Here is an 18,810-nt window from a genome sequence, read left to right on the forward strand (position 1 = left end):
GAACCAGCTCAGTTGGCATTTGTTCTGAGGATATTTATTCAAAAGACATTTATACCTTCCTCGCAGACTGTGGAATGATCACAGTTATGGTTGCCAGAAATAAAAGTAACCACCTCAGCCTACTTATCATTTTCATAAGATGGGGTTTATTAGTGGTAACCAAAAGGATACTAGAAATCAAGAAAACTTTCTGTTAATTATATTGAAGGGATGTCCCACCCTCTAAAGGAATTCCTTATCTGCCAGTCATCTTTGTCTACCTCCTGCTATTCAACAGCATAATGGATTAAAGTTTGGGCTTTGGCTGGTTGGGGATAAGATAGACTTCAATTTCCTAACTGAACGATTCCAAAGATAGTTTTTCTGCTTCCATTTTTTAATTTTTACTGAGCTGGAGTCCCATTCAATGGGATTGCCACTTCTCAACCGCTGGCTGGCAGACTGGCTAAGCACAGGACAGGAAAAAAAAAAATCAAATTATTGGTCCAGAGCTGGAGACTTTGATCACAAGAGAGAGAAATAATAGAAATATTAAAGAGATGGTATTAAAAAGCATTGTGGTCTGCCAATGACTAGTGTGAGCAAAAGATAAGGGAGCAGCTGGGAAGTAAAGGGGACCCCAAGATAAATAGCAAAAACCAGTATTTTCTGAGAGATCAATCAATCTTTCTTTCTTTCTTTCTTTCTTTCCTTCTAATATATAGTATTAGGTATGACATTGTTTGCTGTGTAACACAACAAAGGACAGGATATACCTGTGATGATGGGCATTCAGAAGGGAAAAGACCAAAGTGCGTATAGTTTGAATAAATGTAATGCTGAAATAAGTCTTACTAGTTACTATAGTATCAAAGTCTAAATTGTCATTTTTATAACCACCCCAGAAGTCTTTTTTTTTATAGTCAGTACAGTCTTGGCTCAGGAATTTAGTGTTTTGCTCTTTCTTGTAAGACCACGTGTTGCCCTTGCTTAGAGCTATGACAGAACAGGATCAGTGTTCTGACAATTGACAACAGGATCGTGTGACATTATAAATTTATGTGCGCTGTAGTCAATATTGAAAAGTGTAGCTTTTCAAGTGATGAGAACTACTGTACTCTCTCCCCATAATGTACTCAGCAATATTATTACTAACAATGCTTTTGTCACTTAATGTGCCTTAAATTTAATGTTAAAACCATTAAATTAAAGAAAATGAAAAATATTTTTAAACTACATAAATAAAAGTTTTTCCAAAGTATGTTTATATATGTTTTTTATGTCCTTTTCTAAAGTGACTGCGGTTTTAAACACAAATACAAATATCTCTTTAATGAAAACAAACCAATGATATTTGTAGTTTAGGACTCTTTTCATGTTCAGAATCACAGAAACCAACTCAAAGTAGCTCAGAAAGGGAAGTTATTGATACACATAGCTAAAAAGTCTAAGTAGGACAGGATCTAGGAGTTTATTGTCATCTGTGCTTGTTGTCTGGCTGGTTGGTGTTCTCACTTTCCTAGCACCTCATTCCAACTTTACTCCTTGGCATAATAATTCACTTCTCTCCCATGTAATTGATCTTGCTCCTTGAAGCCAAGGAATTAGCACTTATGAAGGCTTTAATATTGTTAGATTTGCTAATTGAATAACATCGAGTGTGGAATATCATAGCTTATTTCTAGGGAAACATTCTGATTAGCCCTGATTGGGTCATGTGCCCTCCCTTGAATCAGTCTCTCTTCCCAGGGGAAGAAATGCTTACTGACTGGCCAATCCTAGATTATGTGACTGAAACAAGGAAGGGTACAGGGAAAGAATGGGGGCAGCAGGAATTGTGGTTGACATCCTTATTTGATTCATATAAATGGGAGAAAGGTGAGTATCAAAAAGAACAAGCACACAGCATCTGTGTAACGATTGGTATATATTTAGTTCTTCCTTCTCCTTTCCTTTCTGAATTTTGGCTCATTTTTTGTTGAAGTCAGCCTTAGTAACTTTAATAAGTGAGTTGAAATACTTATTTTAAAAGATACTTAGACTAAGAAATGAGTTTAAAGTTAAAGTTGTAAAAATTTTGCTTTTATTAAGACTTTTCTATGGAGCACCTGGGTGGCTCATTTGGTTAAGCCGCTGCCTTAGGCTCAGGTCATGATCCCGGGTTCTGGGATCTAGCCTCGCATCAGGCTCCTTGCTCAACAGGGAGCCTGCTTCTCCCTCTCCCTCTGCCTGCCGCTCCCCTTGTTTGTGCGCGCTCTGTGTCAAACATATAAATAAAATCTTTTTTTAAAAAGACTTTTGTGGATAATCTTGGTGCCACAAATTATTTAAGTATGATTATTAAAATGTAGATACCAAAATAGTGGTTTTTATTGTGTAACCACTAAAGATTGAGATTTTTAAAAAATGTACATGATACATTGTGAATGTACTCTGACTTTTTAAATTTATTTTTAAAAGATTTTATTTATTTATTTGACAGAGACACAGCGAGAGAGGGACACAAGCAGGGGTAGAGGGTTGGGGAGAAGTAGGCTTCTTGCTGAGCAGCGAGCCTGATATGGGGCTTCATCCCAGGACCCTGGGATCATGACCTGAGCTGAAAGCAAACCCTTAATGACTGAGCCACCCAAGCACCTTGTACTCTGACTTTATATGTGTTTCTACATTTTGCTGATTAACTCTTTTTTAGTGATACTCATATATTTAGGACACTGAGAAACTGTTACAAAGTCCTCATCTTCGCATTTTAATAATGAATCCATTGAATTTTGAGAAACTAAACTTTAGCCCAGTACTTTAAGATAGCAACTTTTTCAGACATATCTTTAAAACTTTTTTGCATGAGGTCACCTGGGTGGCTCAGTTGCTTAAACAACTCTATCTCAGGTCATGATTGCAGGTTCCTGGGATTGAGTCCCATGTTGGGGCTCCCTGATCAACAGGGAGTCTGCTTCTACCTCTCCCTTTGACCCCACCCATTTCTCATGCTCTCTTGCTCGCACTCTCTCTCTCAAATAAATGGAAAAAAAATTTTTTTTAAAAACTTCTTGCATGAAAAACAGGTCCATATATACAGGATCAAGCAAGAGCATTCTGATCATAACATAAAAAGCCAAAATTTTGTCCCCCCTGTATATGATTATCCAGTCTGGAAATGATGGTATTGTTTTAAGCTTTATTATGAACTTTTCTGTAAAGCTTTTAACTTATAAAATATTTTCATATACATTACCTCTTTGATTCTGATATCTTGAAATTTTTCTCTTTTCTATATCCAAAGAGGACAAGTATGTGCTTTTTCTTTTGTCTTTCTAGCAGTTCCAAATCAAAGTAGCCTAAAATTTATTTTTAAGTGAATGAAGACAAACAATAACAAGTATTGGCAAAGATACAAAGAAAATGGAGCCCTCGTGCCCTGTTGGTGGGAATGTAAAATAATACAGCTACTATGGAAAACAATATTGCAGTTCCTCAAGAAATTAAGCATAGAATTATTATATGGTAGAGCAATTCCACTTCTGGGTATATACCCAAAAGAAATGAAAGCACGGACTCAAGCATGTACTTGTATACCAGGTTCAAGTAGCATTATTCATAGTAGGCCAGAGGTGGAAGCAACCCAAATGCCCACCCAGAGGTGAATGGATAAACAAAATGTAGTATGTGCATACAAAGGAATATTATTCATCCTTAAAAAGGAAGGAAATTCTCATACCTATTGCTCCTGCCAAATGGTCTAATGTCACCGAATTTTAACAAAAAATTACCTTATATTGTGGCTCCCAAATGACTTACAGTTCCCAAATGCAACATGAATTCTCATTTTTTTTCTTTATTCAGAACCCTCTCATCCCCACTTATTCCCATCTTTTCTGTTTCTGGGGAACTCCTACTCATATCCTAATACCCTTCACAAATATCTCCACTTCTCTGGAATCTTTTTTGACCAAACCTCATAAAGCGAGTTACTTTTTTCTTTTCACATAAGCATAGTTGCTACATCTGTATTCATGTATATCACACTATATAATAGTAATTTGCTTTTCTGTCTCCCTCTGAAATATCCCCCTAAAATATCAGCTTCTTCAGGGCAGGAAGATTTTTCATTCATTTTTGTATCTCCAGCATGTAACACAGTTCCTGGCAAAATGGTGGGTATGTGATGATGATAATCATGATGGTGATGATGATGATGATACAAGATAGCATTTATTTAATATATTACTATGTGCCAAATATTATTTGATACACTTTATATATAATAATTCACTTTAATCATTATAACAATCCAGTCAATTAGTTGGATCCAGAGTGGTCACCTAGCTTCCCCAAAGCTGCGCAAATATGTAGCAAGACTGGGATTGAATCCAAGCAGTCTGACTACAGAATCTGTGTTCTTAACCACTATACTCTTTAGCTGTGATGATCACATGTATTAAAAAATGGCTACACACATAAATTAAGTGTATTATTTCAGCTCCTCCTAGGCTTAAGCTGCTTTTGGCCTTAAGTATCATTTATTTTGGAGACATTATGTACATTGTTTTATTTGTTTGAGCTGCCATAGATATAATTTGATGTAGTACTTAAATAATTACCTCTGGTAATTTTTTTTCCTTTTTAGCAAAGTAAACACAGAAATCACCTGTATAGCAAAAAGAAATTTATTTGGAAAATATGTCTGGTATTCATGCCCACTACTCCTAGATTTCTTGTTTCTATGGAAAGCATTGAAGACTGTGGTCTTGTGTTAGTATTTTAGGCAGATGGAATATCAATCAAAACTTAGACATGCTGTTTCCAGCTTTAAGGTTTACTGTATTGAGTACATGTGACTCCCTCTAAGTCATAATCTTAAATTGTACAGCAAAGCGAATGGGTTTATGTTTGATCCATTGCTGGGAGGAATGCCAGCATTTCTGTTTTGTAGCTTGACAGGTATAATATTAAAAAACATAAGCCAAAAATCAGCCATAATTTTTAATAACTAATATAAATATGGTAGATTGTACATTTTTTATTTTGAGTAATAGTAATTATATTTGTGGCAAAGAAGAGTTTTATTCGTTGGTGTCCTAATTCTTTTTTTTTTTAATTACATTTTTTTAAAAATTTCTTTTCAGCGTAAGAGTATTCATTGTTTTTGCACCACACCCAGTGCTCCATGCAATCCGTGCCCTCTATAATACCCACCACCTGGTTCCCCCAACCTCCCACCCCCCGCCCCTTCAAAACCCTCAGATTGTTTTTCAGAGTCCATAGTCTCTCATGGTTCACCTCCCCTTCCTAATTCTTGAGTAAAAATCAGAGTCTGGTAGTTTTCGGTTATTAAGATAGAACAGCTATATCATTTTTCCTTTCCCTCTTAATTTCCCCAGAAGTATACTTTACTTGCTTAATGATAGTATTACCATATTGATTAGATGATTTACTAACAAACACTATAGAGCCTATCTAGTTGACTATTTTGATAACACCATTAAAATTTCATTTGATTTATTATAATCTATCCCTGCAAAGTTGGAGTTTAATCATTTTCATATCTCCTTGTTGTGCCTAGGGAACCTTTGAGACATTTTTGCCAACTCATACTTTTTATATTCATTCGATGAAGATAAAGTATAAGTGAAAATATTCAACAAACACTAAGAAACTTCTTTTACCAGGCTCTCTTCTACCCTGCAAAATTTCCATATTGTTTGTGTTTCTTAATAGCCATTCTTTTCACTCTCTTCCATTTTTAAATTCCTTTCTGCAGCTTTCCTGGAACATAAAGATTTTCTTTTCTTCCCATTTCTAGCTTTCCTTTCTCTGTACCTCCCGTACTCTTGGAGGCCACAGAGATGTAGCACTGGGCATGCCTGCCTCTCCACATCGCATTTCTATCTGTAATTGGGTCTCCCTGGAAATGAGAAGCAGAAAGTGCTGAAGTAGCATGTTTTGTAAGGACTGGCAAGAGAAAACAGTGCTGGAGAAGCCAAAGAGAAGCATGCTGTGGAGAGCAGGGGACTCTCTCGGTTAAGGACACAGACTTGGCAGATTTATTAGCAGCAGTATTCTAGCAGCAATGAACCAAATTTACAGGTAGCAAACTCATTTTTCAACTGGTAAAACCTTCAAAAATTGTTCCTTCTCTTTCAGAAGGCCAGATGCTCCAGTGCCTGATGGTGAAGGTGAAAAAATTACAGAAGAAAGTTCAGACAGTGAATCTTCTTTTAGTGACTAAGCTTAATTTTGATAACAGTTACATATGCATGTGTAGGTATACATTTATATTCTATAAGAAAGAGAACCGGACCTTGAACTTTTAGTCATAAAAACATCAAATGACCATATATCCACCACCAAACTTCCTCTATGTTTAAATAAATAAAGAAAGAATTTATAACCTGGCATTATGTCTTGTTACCAAAACACAGGGCTGTGACTGAAAAATAGAATAACTTAAATAAAGTCCTATTAGTGCTAGGAATGCTAAGATGGGCTATTTCGGGGATGCGGTGAGCATTGAAAATGAACCCAGTGTGAGTTGCCAATCAAAAATAGATTCAGTGTTGCTGTGAAATGTGTAAACCTGGTGATTCACAGACCTGTACCCCTGGGGATAAAAATACGTTATATGTTTATTAAAAAAATAAAAGTTGCAGTTAAAAAAAAATAAAAATAAAATACATTAAAATTTAAAAAATAGACTCAATATAAAAAAGGTGAATTTGACTAAGTAAGTTATTCAATTTCTGTGACTATTTTAACATGAAAAGTATTATGTGCATTTGTATTGTAAGAGTGGCTAAGGAAGTTTTTGGCAGAGACTAATACCAAATTTAAATTTTCTGTGACAACTTGAACCTTATATGTCGTAGAAAGTATGAATTTGGAATTTATTGGTCATATCTATTAGCATGTAGAGCTTTTCTTCACTTGTCCATTAGTTCCTATAAAAGTGTCAGATATTCTTAGAATATTATCAGGTAGAAATTGAACTAAAGGTAGTTTCAGTGTGTTTCAGAGTGAGTAAGCATCATGTGATCAACTCTTTTATTGCCTAAACAGGAAAAAAAAAAAAAAAATTAAAAATGCTGTCCCCACCTCACCTCTACTACACAGTGCAGAAAATTTCTAAAGTACTTACATGAAAAGATACATATGCATTTGATTAATGGTTTAGCCCACCTGAAAGCAGACCCTAAGAAAGGGCCTTGGGTTTAAGTATGTCATTTGTGAAGTAATTACAGGATGCAGAAGTAAGAGAACAGAAACAGCAAGAGGAAGAATACCTTCACAAAAAGTATATGATTAAAGTTGCCATTTTGGGCTCTAAGACCTGAGGAGCTTTCAAAATGCCTCCCATAAATGCCCACCTAATATAGATAGGATAATTATTAACCAGTTTCCATCCCCCATTAGTTGAAAGCTGCCTCCAGGAGCATTGACTAACCCCACACTTCCGGCCTGTACTTTTATGTAGGAAGGTGGGCTTTCCCAACATTAAAGAAGGACTTGGAACAGAAAAGAGAAAAATGTATGGCTCACACTTGTGGTGGAATTTCACTAGCAAAAAAAGGAACAAGTCTGAGTTCAGAACTGTGAAGTGCAGTTGTAGCTGATAGCAGAAGTGGTAAGAGGATGTGATGTTGGGCCAAAGAGGTGTTGCTCAGTTGTTCTTGCCTATGCAGAACTGCTTGAGTCCCATATTAAATCCACTCCATCATCGAGTCTTCAAGGTGGTGCTCAGCCACATTCTATAAAAAGACTACCGAGAAAGATTAGACAAGCTGTAGTTCCTGTTATTACTGAACCCAAGGCCAAAATATATTCATTATCTCCTTCCTCCACCCCCCATTTGAGGTTTTCTTTGCTCTCTGCCAGAAATTCAACTGGTGTAGTTTGGTTGACTGCTAGAGTGAACCAGATCTTCATCCCTTCAGGGATCTAGGGTCTTGATTACTTTGCCCTTTTTAAGTCTATGATTATCATAGTTGTTTGTTTGCTGTTCTCACCAGCCTTGGAAGCACCAAGACATGCCCCCAGTGAATCACCTGAGTTCTAGCACAGCCTCACTGTTTCATTTTGTAGTCACATTCCTAGCTTTTCTTGTTAACCTACATATTAATTCCCCTTTCTTGCCTGTTGTCCCATAGACATGAGCAGCCCAACAGGACCAGGTGGCAGCTGTAGCTTCAGTTTTGTGGAATCCTTACAGTGCCTCCTGGTGGAAGTGTGCCAGCTGCTTCCCTTTACCCTGTCAGGATACAGGTGATTCACAGACCTGTACCCCAGTCCAACAAAGCTTAAGGTAGTAGGAATGGGAAACACATTTTACAAGTAGCTCACTGGGAATGGTGGTAAGAAAGACCAATCCTATTTCTATCCTCTTGGTTCCTGCACCTTGCCTTTGGGGACATGGCATCATATACTGTTCATTGGTATACTGCATGTATCATGTCCTGGAAAATAGTACCTTAATCCTACAGGATGTTATACCTGAGCTGATGTCTAATCTGGCCATAATTATCCTAGATTAACTGCTTCTGGATAATACTCTATGTGTAGGTTCATTGATCTAATCGTTCATGTTCATTTGCTATAAAATAGTTCCTTGGTCTAATGCAACGTAATGCAGGATACTGTGTTGGTAATAGGCATTCTAGATTCTAAGATTACTATCTTAGATATGATGGCAGAGGTACTGCTGGAAAGGAGGGCAAGCCTATATTAAGAGTACAAATTGATTACTATGGACTGAATTACTTTCTCCTCTGGGGTGGAAGGAAATTAATGCACACAACTTGTTACCAAGTAGCTAGTTGATTTCAGTAAAGGGATAGTACCAAATGATTGGTCTTTGCTTGTGACAGATCACTTTTCAATAGTAGTAGTAACTAGATCGTCCTAAATGAGAAAAAAACCAAGCTGTTGGGCCCATCCCATGCCTAGCCTCCAACTCTGTCACCATGAATACTCTATTCATGGGTTTGTTGTGCAAGCCTGGAGTGGTTACGGAAAAGACGGACTGAAATCTATTGGAATCATCCTGTGTGCCTGATCTCTACTTTCTCATGTGAATGTTCTCTTACTGACATTCCATGATGCAAAAATCTGCACATTTTTCCATAATCAAAAACAGTTTTTTATTCTTAACTGAAGCCACATCTTTGTCAGCACGGATGATCAAGTGTACTGTTTGAAGCTCTGTCCGTCAGGAAGATTTTTCCCTCACCACTGATCTCTATCACTTCCTCTGAGAGAGACAATAGTGTAGAACCCAGCCATTGTTGGCTCATACCCACAGAGCAAGCTGGTCCCTCCATGAACAAGGCCTACTTTTTCCTTCTCTGTCACCTGGCATGTTAATATTTTTAAAAGTGCTTCAGTTCCTCACCTCTCCCTCTCTCCGTACCTTTTCCCATATAATTTTTCATTGCCTTCCTACTCTGGGTGGAGCATTCTGCCTCACCTTTTGACTCTGGACTTAGCCATGTGGTTTTGCTTTGGACCAATAGAATGTCCGCAAATATGATCCAAGCAGAGGCTTGAAAAATACTTGGATGATTGGTCTTGCTTTCTCTTGTACCTCTGCCACTGACATAAGAATATGACTGGATAGTCTGATGAAGAGTGAAAGATATGTGGAGCAGAGCTAAGTTGTTCCAGTCACCCTGCAGCCAAGCTTAAAATGTGAGCAATCCCAGCCAAGACTAGAACATATGTCTAGCCTATTCCCAGCTGCCCTTACATGTATGAATGATAAATGTTAATTGTTGATTCTCATAAAGATTTTTTAATTATTTTATGGCATTACTGTAGCAATAAATAACTGATACATCTGATCATAGGGAATTTCCCATGAGATCTTAGCAATAGGTTAAAGGAGATGCATTTGTGCAAAAGAGGTAAATGGTAGGGGGACTCTAGGCTACCTGTCCATGCAATTTACACATGTCCTCTGGACTCACTCAGGCTTGGTTCCAAATGCATCATTTCCATCGAACGATAGATTACTACTGTGACTATCTACTATCTGACCTTACGATTTGGTGAATCTGATAGTCCCGATTGCATGATTGGCAGCTCCAGTTAATCACTTGACATCAGATTTTTAATTTCTGATGAATACCACAGGCATGCCAGGAGTTGCTTTTCAAATAATGAGAAGGCATGACTTTGCTCTGAACTTAAGATCTGTGCTATTAAAACTTGCCAGAGATGCTACACAGTGTCCTACCTCAGGACCATGGATAATCTGTCATGTAATCAGCTGAGCAGCAGGGCAGCTTATGTCACAGCCTGAACCTGGAGCACAGCCCTCTCTGCTCTGGACTCTATTTGAAACTAGCAGCCTTCCAAGTCTCCCCACAGATGGGTGAGAGCAGTATTCGACTTTCAAAAGCCAAAGCCACCAACATGCTATACCTCTTTCTTAATTAATGGTAGAGGGTGCAAGTTCAGTAACTTGTCCTTTTTTTTTGGTCTATGTTCAGTTAGTCAACATATAGTACATCATTAGTTTTTAATGTAGTGTTCAGTGATACATTAGTTGTGTATAACACGCAGTGCTCATCACAGCCCATGCCCTCCATAATACCTATCATCCAGTTACCCCCGTCCCCACTCCCTCCTCCCTTCTTTAACCCTCAGTTTCCTGGAGTCTAGAGTCTCTCATGGTTTGTCTCCCTCTCTGATTTCTTCCAATTCAGTTTTCCTTCCCTTCCCTTATGGTTCTCTGCACTATTCCTTATGTTCCACCTATGAGTGAAACCATATGATAATTGGTCTTTCTCTGCTTGACTTACTTCTCTTAGCATAGTGCCCTCCAGTCCCATCCATGTCAGTGCAAATGGTAGGTATCCATCCTTTCTGATGGCTGAGTAATTTGTCCTTTACCCTGGAGGGGATATCCCAGCATCCTTTGGACCATTGGACCCCTAAAATCTGCAAGGATCTGAATCTTCCATCTTCTAGCCTGTGTCTTGTATCTTCTATCTTATAGGGCACCAAGGGTCCTTTCCATTTCCTCTTCACTAAATCTTTAGCCTAATTTACCAATACAAGTTACCAGCATGAGGTTTTGTGGAATATCAGGATGAACAAAATTCCTGCAGACTACCTAGTGAGAGAGTAGGAGAATTTACATAACCCTATGACAGTAGGTAGAATACATTGATATCCTTCCTACGTATATATAAACACTTTCAATGTTCTTAATGATTGAAAAAAAGTTTTCCAGGTTAACAGTCATATACCATGCCAGAGGCTGTGTTCATAAGTTCCAGGAGAGGTATCATATCTGGCATAGGAGTCATGATCAGCATGATCACTTGGTTAAGTTTATGATAGTCCTTTGTCTTCTACTGTGGTCCTTGGGATTCAGCAGGGTGATACATGTGAATGCATAAGGCATCATCCTTGCATCCTTTAAGTGTTTGAAGATGGTACTAATCTCTGCTGTTCCACTCAGAATGCAATATTTTTTCTGGTTTACTATCTTGGCTGGGTGGCAGGTATAGTTTTAGGGATTTCTACTTGATTCTCCCTACCATAATGGATTTTATTTCATAGGTCAGGGAATTGATGTGAAGCTGTTAAGAATATCCCAAGTATGTACTCAGAAACCAGGGAAATAGCCACAGGGACCTACCTCATCCAATTGAAAGTACTATAAGATGGACTGGAGCCCAGACTTTATTTGTTACCTGGTGTCCATAACACCACTCTAACTGAGGGAAGATGGTGACAGATACTTGATATCAAGTCAATTTGGTCCTCTATCCAACATTTAAAAGATTTAAGTATTTCCCTTTATCCATTGTACAGTTACTTTGACAAATAACTTGTGGTTCTTTAGAGAAAGACTAAGGAAATTTCTTTTTATATATACTTGTGGAAAAGGTAGCATTTTTCTTTTTTTAAAAGATTTTATTTATCATAAATATAAATCATAAATTTAAAAGATTTTATTTATTTATGAGAGAGACTGGGGAGGAGCAGAGGGAGACGGAGAAGCAAAGACTCTACACAGAGTACAGAGCCTGACATGGGGTTTGATCCCACAACCCCAAGATTGTGACCTGAGCCGAAATAAGAGTCAGCTACCCAACCAATTGCCCAGGTTCCCCAAGGTGGCATTTTTAAAGGGCTTTGGCCTCCTTTTCAATGGATGGACATAATGAGATAATAATTAAAGGAAAACACTTCTCCTTTATAGCAGCTGACATCAGCCTTCTCACCGGTCCATGCTTTTTTGGGATTTTACAATTAAAGCTACACTCTAGTCTACTACCTTCTACCTTGAGCATGAGGTACACCATGGTATATTAGTCACCAACACAGATCCCTGCTTACCAGGGAATCTAGATTGCCGCTTCGGCCTGTTGCTACTTTGCCACTGATGGTTGAATATCACCACCTGCTTCCTGCCATTATGGAATCCTACCATTTCAGTTAATACTAGAGTGTCCAATTCTGTGGCATCATATCCCCTCCTGTGAATTCAGGTCTACAGAATGTAGCTACCCTGACTTTTCTCAGAGATGTTGGTGCCAGCTTCATTAGTGATATTCTTTATTTCCTTAGTAAAGAGAATTCTCTAGATCCTTCTGGGAAAGTAGTGGGTTATCTCTCTCAACACAAGAAATAAATCCATTCTAACATTCCCACCCCTCAGCCCCTGAGCTCTTTCTCAGTACTTTACGGGCAATTTCCGCATCTCCATTTCACTTACTGTAGACCATCCTGACCAAATTTCATGAAGTTATCCCAACAGCCTGTTAGCACCAGCTCCATTGCCAGGGTGTTGCTCTGGAGTCATGAAGAGAGTGCTCTCATGTTAATAAACTCTCCTCTATCCAGCCTTATATTCTGCTCACTCCGGTGCGACACGTTCAGGATCTCTTCCCACACATGTTCTCCAGATTTCTTCCAGTGCTTGTTAGCCAGTTCCTAAAATTCTTTCAGTAAATAGGCTCTTTCTTCCCAGATCAAGGACTATGTTTTCTCTCTCAGCTGAAACTTGACATTATTCTCAAGGCAATGGGGAAGTTAATTAAATCCTGAGGTGGTAGGGGGTTATTGTACATGGAAGGCATCCATTTCAAGCGAACACTGTATGGCCTCCAGGTAAGGCAAGGCTGCTCTCCTCAAGTAAAGAGAAAAGACTGCTTTGGCTGGCATGATGTTCAAGCTCCTCAAGCACATCCACCCAGATTTTTTCATCTCAAGTCCGTCCCTCTCCTTTGGTATCAGGACTGTGACTTTAACAAAGCAGACTTGAAGAGGCTGCACATATCATCTCCTTTGCAGGTCTGCCATCCTTAAACTCTGGGCCTGAGTTTCACCACAGCTCTCCTACAGCTAAGGAGATAAAAGGTCTCTTTAAAGACGGCAGAAGTGGCCTTTTGGCTTTCAGTGTACCTTAGATGACAGTTGGTAGATTTGAGTCTTTTACTTCTTTTTTTCTAGGTTCCCCAGACAATTAACAAATATTAGTCAATTCCACAATTCTTTGCCCCCAAACCATTCTAGTGACAGAGCTAGTGGATAACTCATGGCTTCTTGTCCCATTCCATCATAGGTGAGATTCTTATGAGTTGTAATGTATACCAGAGATTTCCATCATCCTGTTTATTCTTAAAATAGGAGAGGGAACCAAGTTCTGGAAACCTATCCTAAAGATCTCCTTTCCACTATCATACCAAAGTCCTATGTTGTATTCCTCCTAAAAACAGATCTCAAGACAAACACTCAGGCACAAGAAGTTTATTTGTGAATTAATCCCAGGAGGCAGGAATGAGAGATCAGGAAAAATGACACAGGGAAGAAAATATGATACAAGGATATATTACAAAGATTTCTACTGTGAGTGCTTGGGAATTGATTCCAAGACTACCATCTCCTTAGAAATGAACAGGTGCATAAAAAATTAGTTCAGATCTTCTATATCTTTGATGAAGTGGTTTTTTTTTCTGAGAAGGATGTTTTAGGAAATCTATTCTCAAACACTTTCTACAATCAAAATGTATTCTTTTATATTAAACAAAATAGTTTTTATCTTATAAAACAAATAAAAAATAAAGTACAAACAAAACAAAAATGAACAGGTTTTTCCCAGAATTGTCCACCAGAAGGACTAGAGGCCAGATCATCTGTCCACTAACCCTGGACTCATTGATTGAGGGCTTTACTCCTCTACATTTCTGGGATATAATTGCCTATGCACCTTGGTGGCTCCATGGCCTTGGAAAGGACACTTTGTCAGAAAGTGGAGAAATGGGACTTTCATTGGAGGTGAGTTGCTATCACCAAAAGGTGAGTCTGAGATTGAATATAGAAATCCGCTACAGCTGTGGCTAACATCCAAGGTGGGACTTGGAGGGGTGCATTGTAGGGCATGACCAGAAGCTTCCACTACATACAAAGCTGCTTCTAAAGCACCACATTGACCTGAACTTACCTTTATTTAAAATCTATAATTTTTGTCTTGGATATAAAGAAAATTGGATGGTAAGCCACACAAGATTTCCAGAACTTTTTCATTACAAATTTTAGTTTTTTTAAAATCTTCCAAGAATGAGCAAAGGATAAACAATGACTAAATCTGTATCTTTATAGTCTGTTGTAATTACAATACAATTTTTAAATGTTTCCTTTTACACATACCCTGCAGAGGTTTTCTGTGAAAGTTTTATATCTGAACCAGAGCATGGCTCCTGTTAGAGAATAAATTATGTCCGTGTGCTCTTAAAGAGTGCCCAGACAACATAACATTCAGTGAAACTGTTTTGTTCTGATCAAGTTCTTCACAAAAACAAGTTTAATTTCCAGGATCCATGAAAAACTTAAATTCTCACAATTTTGTACAGGACTATGTTAATTTGTAACATTGCTACTTTGTAACATTCCTCTTGCAATGGTGCCAAAGTATCTTTTCAAAAACTTTTCCTTTTACCTTTCTCCTTAGGAAGATGAATAACAAAAGCACTGACACTAAAGTGAGTGCCACTCTGACTTGGATTCTCAATAGAAATCTTAAACAAGAGACACTTACCTTCCTTTGGAACATGAGGTGTAAAGATTTTGTGACTCCCATTTTCTCTCTTCCCAAGACAGTATTACTTTAGATTGGCAGCTTACAAGTAAATAAACTTGAGAAAAATTCATTTTATAATATCTACAAATCATTTATTAGTCATCAGTGTATACTTATGTTCAAATTGATATGAGTAGATTAAAATACTTCAGAATTAAGCACTTCGCAGTTAACTTTACAAATTTTTTTTTAGTAAATTCTAAGTATTGGAATAATATTTTTAAATCTAGAAGAAACCTTAGCAAATGTCTAGTCTAATTGCCTCATTTTTACAAATGAATGAACTGAAATGCAGAGGGGTTGAAGGATTCTCCCAGGAAATATAAGAAAGAAAAGAAGTTTAGTTATATAAACAAAAATACTGTATCAATAATATCCTTATCTTAAATATTAATGCTTTTGGTTATCTGTATAAAAGCAAAATACTTAAATTTTTAGTAATCTTATTAAAAGTTTACGTTGTAATCTGCAAAGTGGAGTTGTGAAATTTTTTATATTTAAGTATATTCTAACATCAATCTCCATTTTTTCACTTGTATTATAATATGTGGCCATGTGGCAATCAAGTAGAATTACTTCTACATTTTCATGGGGATATCTTAACCATACTGGTTTATGCTTTGCTTTACTGTAATTCTAGTTTTCCAAGTCAAACCTTAGAAAATTCTAAGAAGCTGGCAGTATAGTTTTTAAATGGCCAGTATAAACACAGAATACGTAGATAGCAAAGTCAAAAAGCCTCAAGGATAAAAAATCTATGACATAATTCCATAAAAGAAACAAACCATCAAAAATCACTCCTAAAAAAATAATCTGAACAGCCTTACATCTACTAAAGAAGTTGAATATACAGCTAAAAACATTCCCATAAAGAAAACTGGACACCCACATGACTTCATTGGTGAATCCTACCTAATATTTAAGGAAGAAATAATACCAAAATCCTACCATGCATAAGGAAGAAATAATGTCAATTATACACAAACTATTCCAGAAAATTAAAAAGGGGGAACTACTTTCTGAGTCATTCTATCAGACCAGAATTAATCTGGTGCCAAAATCAAACAGACACTATAATAAAACTATAGACTTATATTCATTACAAAAACAGAGGTAGATGTTCTTAAAATTTTCTTAGCAAATTTAATTTAATACTATAGAAGATACACAGATGAATACACACATATTCACTAGAAATATGACAAGTTGATCATGTATCATTAGGGAAATAAAATTAAAACAATGAGATTATGCCATTTACCTAGTAGAATGACTAAAATCCAAAATCCTGGTAATACTAGATGCTGGAAAGCCTGCAAAGCAACACTAAAACTTCTTTATAACTTATGGAAATGAAAATTGTGGGACCACTTCGAAAAACAGTTTGGCAATTTCTTAAAGCTAAATATCATTTTACCATATACTACCCACACACCTAGGTATTTATCCATTTGGGTTGGAAACTTATATCCACACAAAAACCTATCCATGAATGTTAGTATTATTCATAATTCTCTAAACTAGAAACAACCAAGATGTCTTTCAGTATGTGAATGAATAAATTCTAATATATCCTTACAATGGAATATTACTCAGTAATGAGAGGAAATGTGTTATCAAGTCATGAAAAGATTCAGAGGAGCTTGAAAGTGTATTGGTAAGTGAAAAGTCTGCATATTGTATGATTCCAAATACATGACATTTTAGAAAAGCCAAAGCTACAAAGATAGTTAAAAAAAAAAATCAGTAAGGATGTAAGGGGAGTGAAGGTAGAATGAATAGGTGAAGCACAGGATATTCTAAAGGTAAACTATTCTATATGAAAGTGTAATATGATGGATACTTACCATTATTCATTTGTCAAAACCTATAGAACTGTACAACACAAAGAGTGAACCTTAATGTGAACTATGGACTAGTTAATAATAATGTATCAGTATTAGTTCCTTAATTGTAAAAAAAAAAAAAAAGTCCATTAATTATAACAAATGCATCACACTAATGCAATTTGTTAATAATGGGGGAAACTGGAATGAGGAGAGTGGAATATATATATCAAATTTCTGTACTATTTGCTCAATTATTCTGTAAATGTAAGCTATCCTAAAAACACTTCTTATTTTTCTTCCTTAGAGATGAGAATGAAATAATGGTTTTTTGAAGTTTTTTTTTAAAAATTCCAGTTAACGAACATATAGTTCAGTATAATATACTGTTATATTAGTTTCAGGTGTACAATATAGTAATTCAATACTTCTGTAAAACACCTGGTGCTCATCACAAAAAGTGGACTCCTTAATCCCTATCACCTATTTAACCCATCTCCCACCCACCTCCATTTTGGGAACCCATCAGTTTGTTCTTTGTAATTAAAAGTCTTGTTTCTTGGTTTGCCTCACTCTCTTATTTCCCCTTTGCTCATTTGTTTTGTTTCTTAAATTCCACACATAAGTGAAATCCTGTAGTATTTGTCTTTCTCCAACTGACTTATTTTGCTCAGCATACTACTCTCTTAACTCTATCAATGTCATTGCAAATAGCAGATTTTATTCATGTTTATGGCTGAGCAGTAATCCATTATGTGTGTATGTATATACAGACACATATATTTATACACAATACATATATACGTACATACACTATACACACACACACACACACACACACACACACACACACATCTTCTTTCTCCATCATGGATTGGAAGAACAAATAATATTAAAATGCCTATAGTACCCAAAGCAATCTACACATTTAATGCAATCCCTATGACAATTCCAACAGCATTTTGCACAGAGCTAGAAAAAAAGATCCTAAAATTTGTATGGAACAACAAAGGATCTGAAATGGCCAAAGCAACCTTGAAAAAGAAAAGCAAAGCTGAAACAAACAATTTTGGACTTCATAATACAGAGCTGTAGTGATCAAGACAGTATGATACTGAAACAAAAATATTTGACACATAGATCAATAGAACAGAATAGAAAACTCAGAAATTAGCCCACAACCATATGGTTAATTAATCTTCAACAAAACAGGAAAGAATATCCAGTGAGAAAGTCTCTTCAGCAAATGGTACTGGGAAAACTAGACCACTGTCTTACAGCATACCCAAAAGTAAATTCAAAATGGATTAAGAGCATAAATATGAGAGCTGAAACCATAAAAATCCTAAAGGAGAACACAGTAACTTCTTTGACTTCAGCAGTAGCAGCTTCTTACTAGATATGACTCCTGCAACAAAGGAAATAAAAGCAAAAAAACTACTGAGACTTCATCAAAATAAAAGGCTTCTACACCACAGAAGAAAAAATTTACAAAACTGAAAGGAAACCTATGAAATGGGAGAGGATATTTGCAAATGATACATCCAATGAAGGGTTAGAATCCAAAATACATAAAGAACTTAGAAAATCAACACCCAAAAATGAATAATCAGTTGAAAAATAGAAGACATGAATAGAATTTTCCAAAGAAGACATATAGATGGTCAACAAACACATGAAAAGATTCTCGGCATCACTCACCATCAGAGAAATACAAATCAGAACTACAATGAGATATCACCTCATACGTATCAGAATGGCTAAAATCAACAACACAAGAAACAATAAGTGTTAGTGAGGTTGTGGAGAAAGGGGAACCCTCTTGCAGTGTTGGTGGGAATGCAAACTGGCAGCCACTATGGAAAACAGTATGTAGTTTCCTCAAATTGTTAAAAATAGAACTACCCCATGATCCAG

The 18,810-nt window shown here is 36.7% G+C and overlaps 1 protein-coding gene across 4 annotated transcripts in view; it reads left to right on the forward strand.

Annotated features, from left to right (window-relative positions):
* Positions 1-18,810, forward strand: part of WASHC3 (WASH complex subunit 3) — a 126,162-nt gene that overhangs the window by 50,729 nt on the left and 56,623 nt on the right. For 2 of the 4 annotated variants that reach the window (XM_032346591.1, XM_032346592.1), the window contains exon 7: positions 6,124-6,609. The exons of the other annotated variants lie outside the window; for them this stretch is intronic. In XM_032346591.1, coding sequence (XP_032202482.1) covers positions 6,124-6,208 — 85 coding nt within the window. In that variant the 3' untranslated portion in view covers positions 6,209-6,609. Of the gene's footprint in view, positions 1-6,123; positions 6,610-18,810 lie in introns of those variants that run through there. 4 annotated transcript variants of the gene reach the window in all.

The sequence above is a fragment of the Mustela erminea genome, chromosome 6, assembly GCF_009829155.1.
Source record: "Mustela erminea isolate mMusErm1 chromosome 6, mMusErm1.Pri, whole genome shotgun sequence".
Lineage (NCBI taxonomy): Eukaryota > Metazoa > Chordata > Mammalia > Carnivora > Mustelidae > Mustela > Mustela erminea.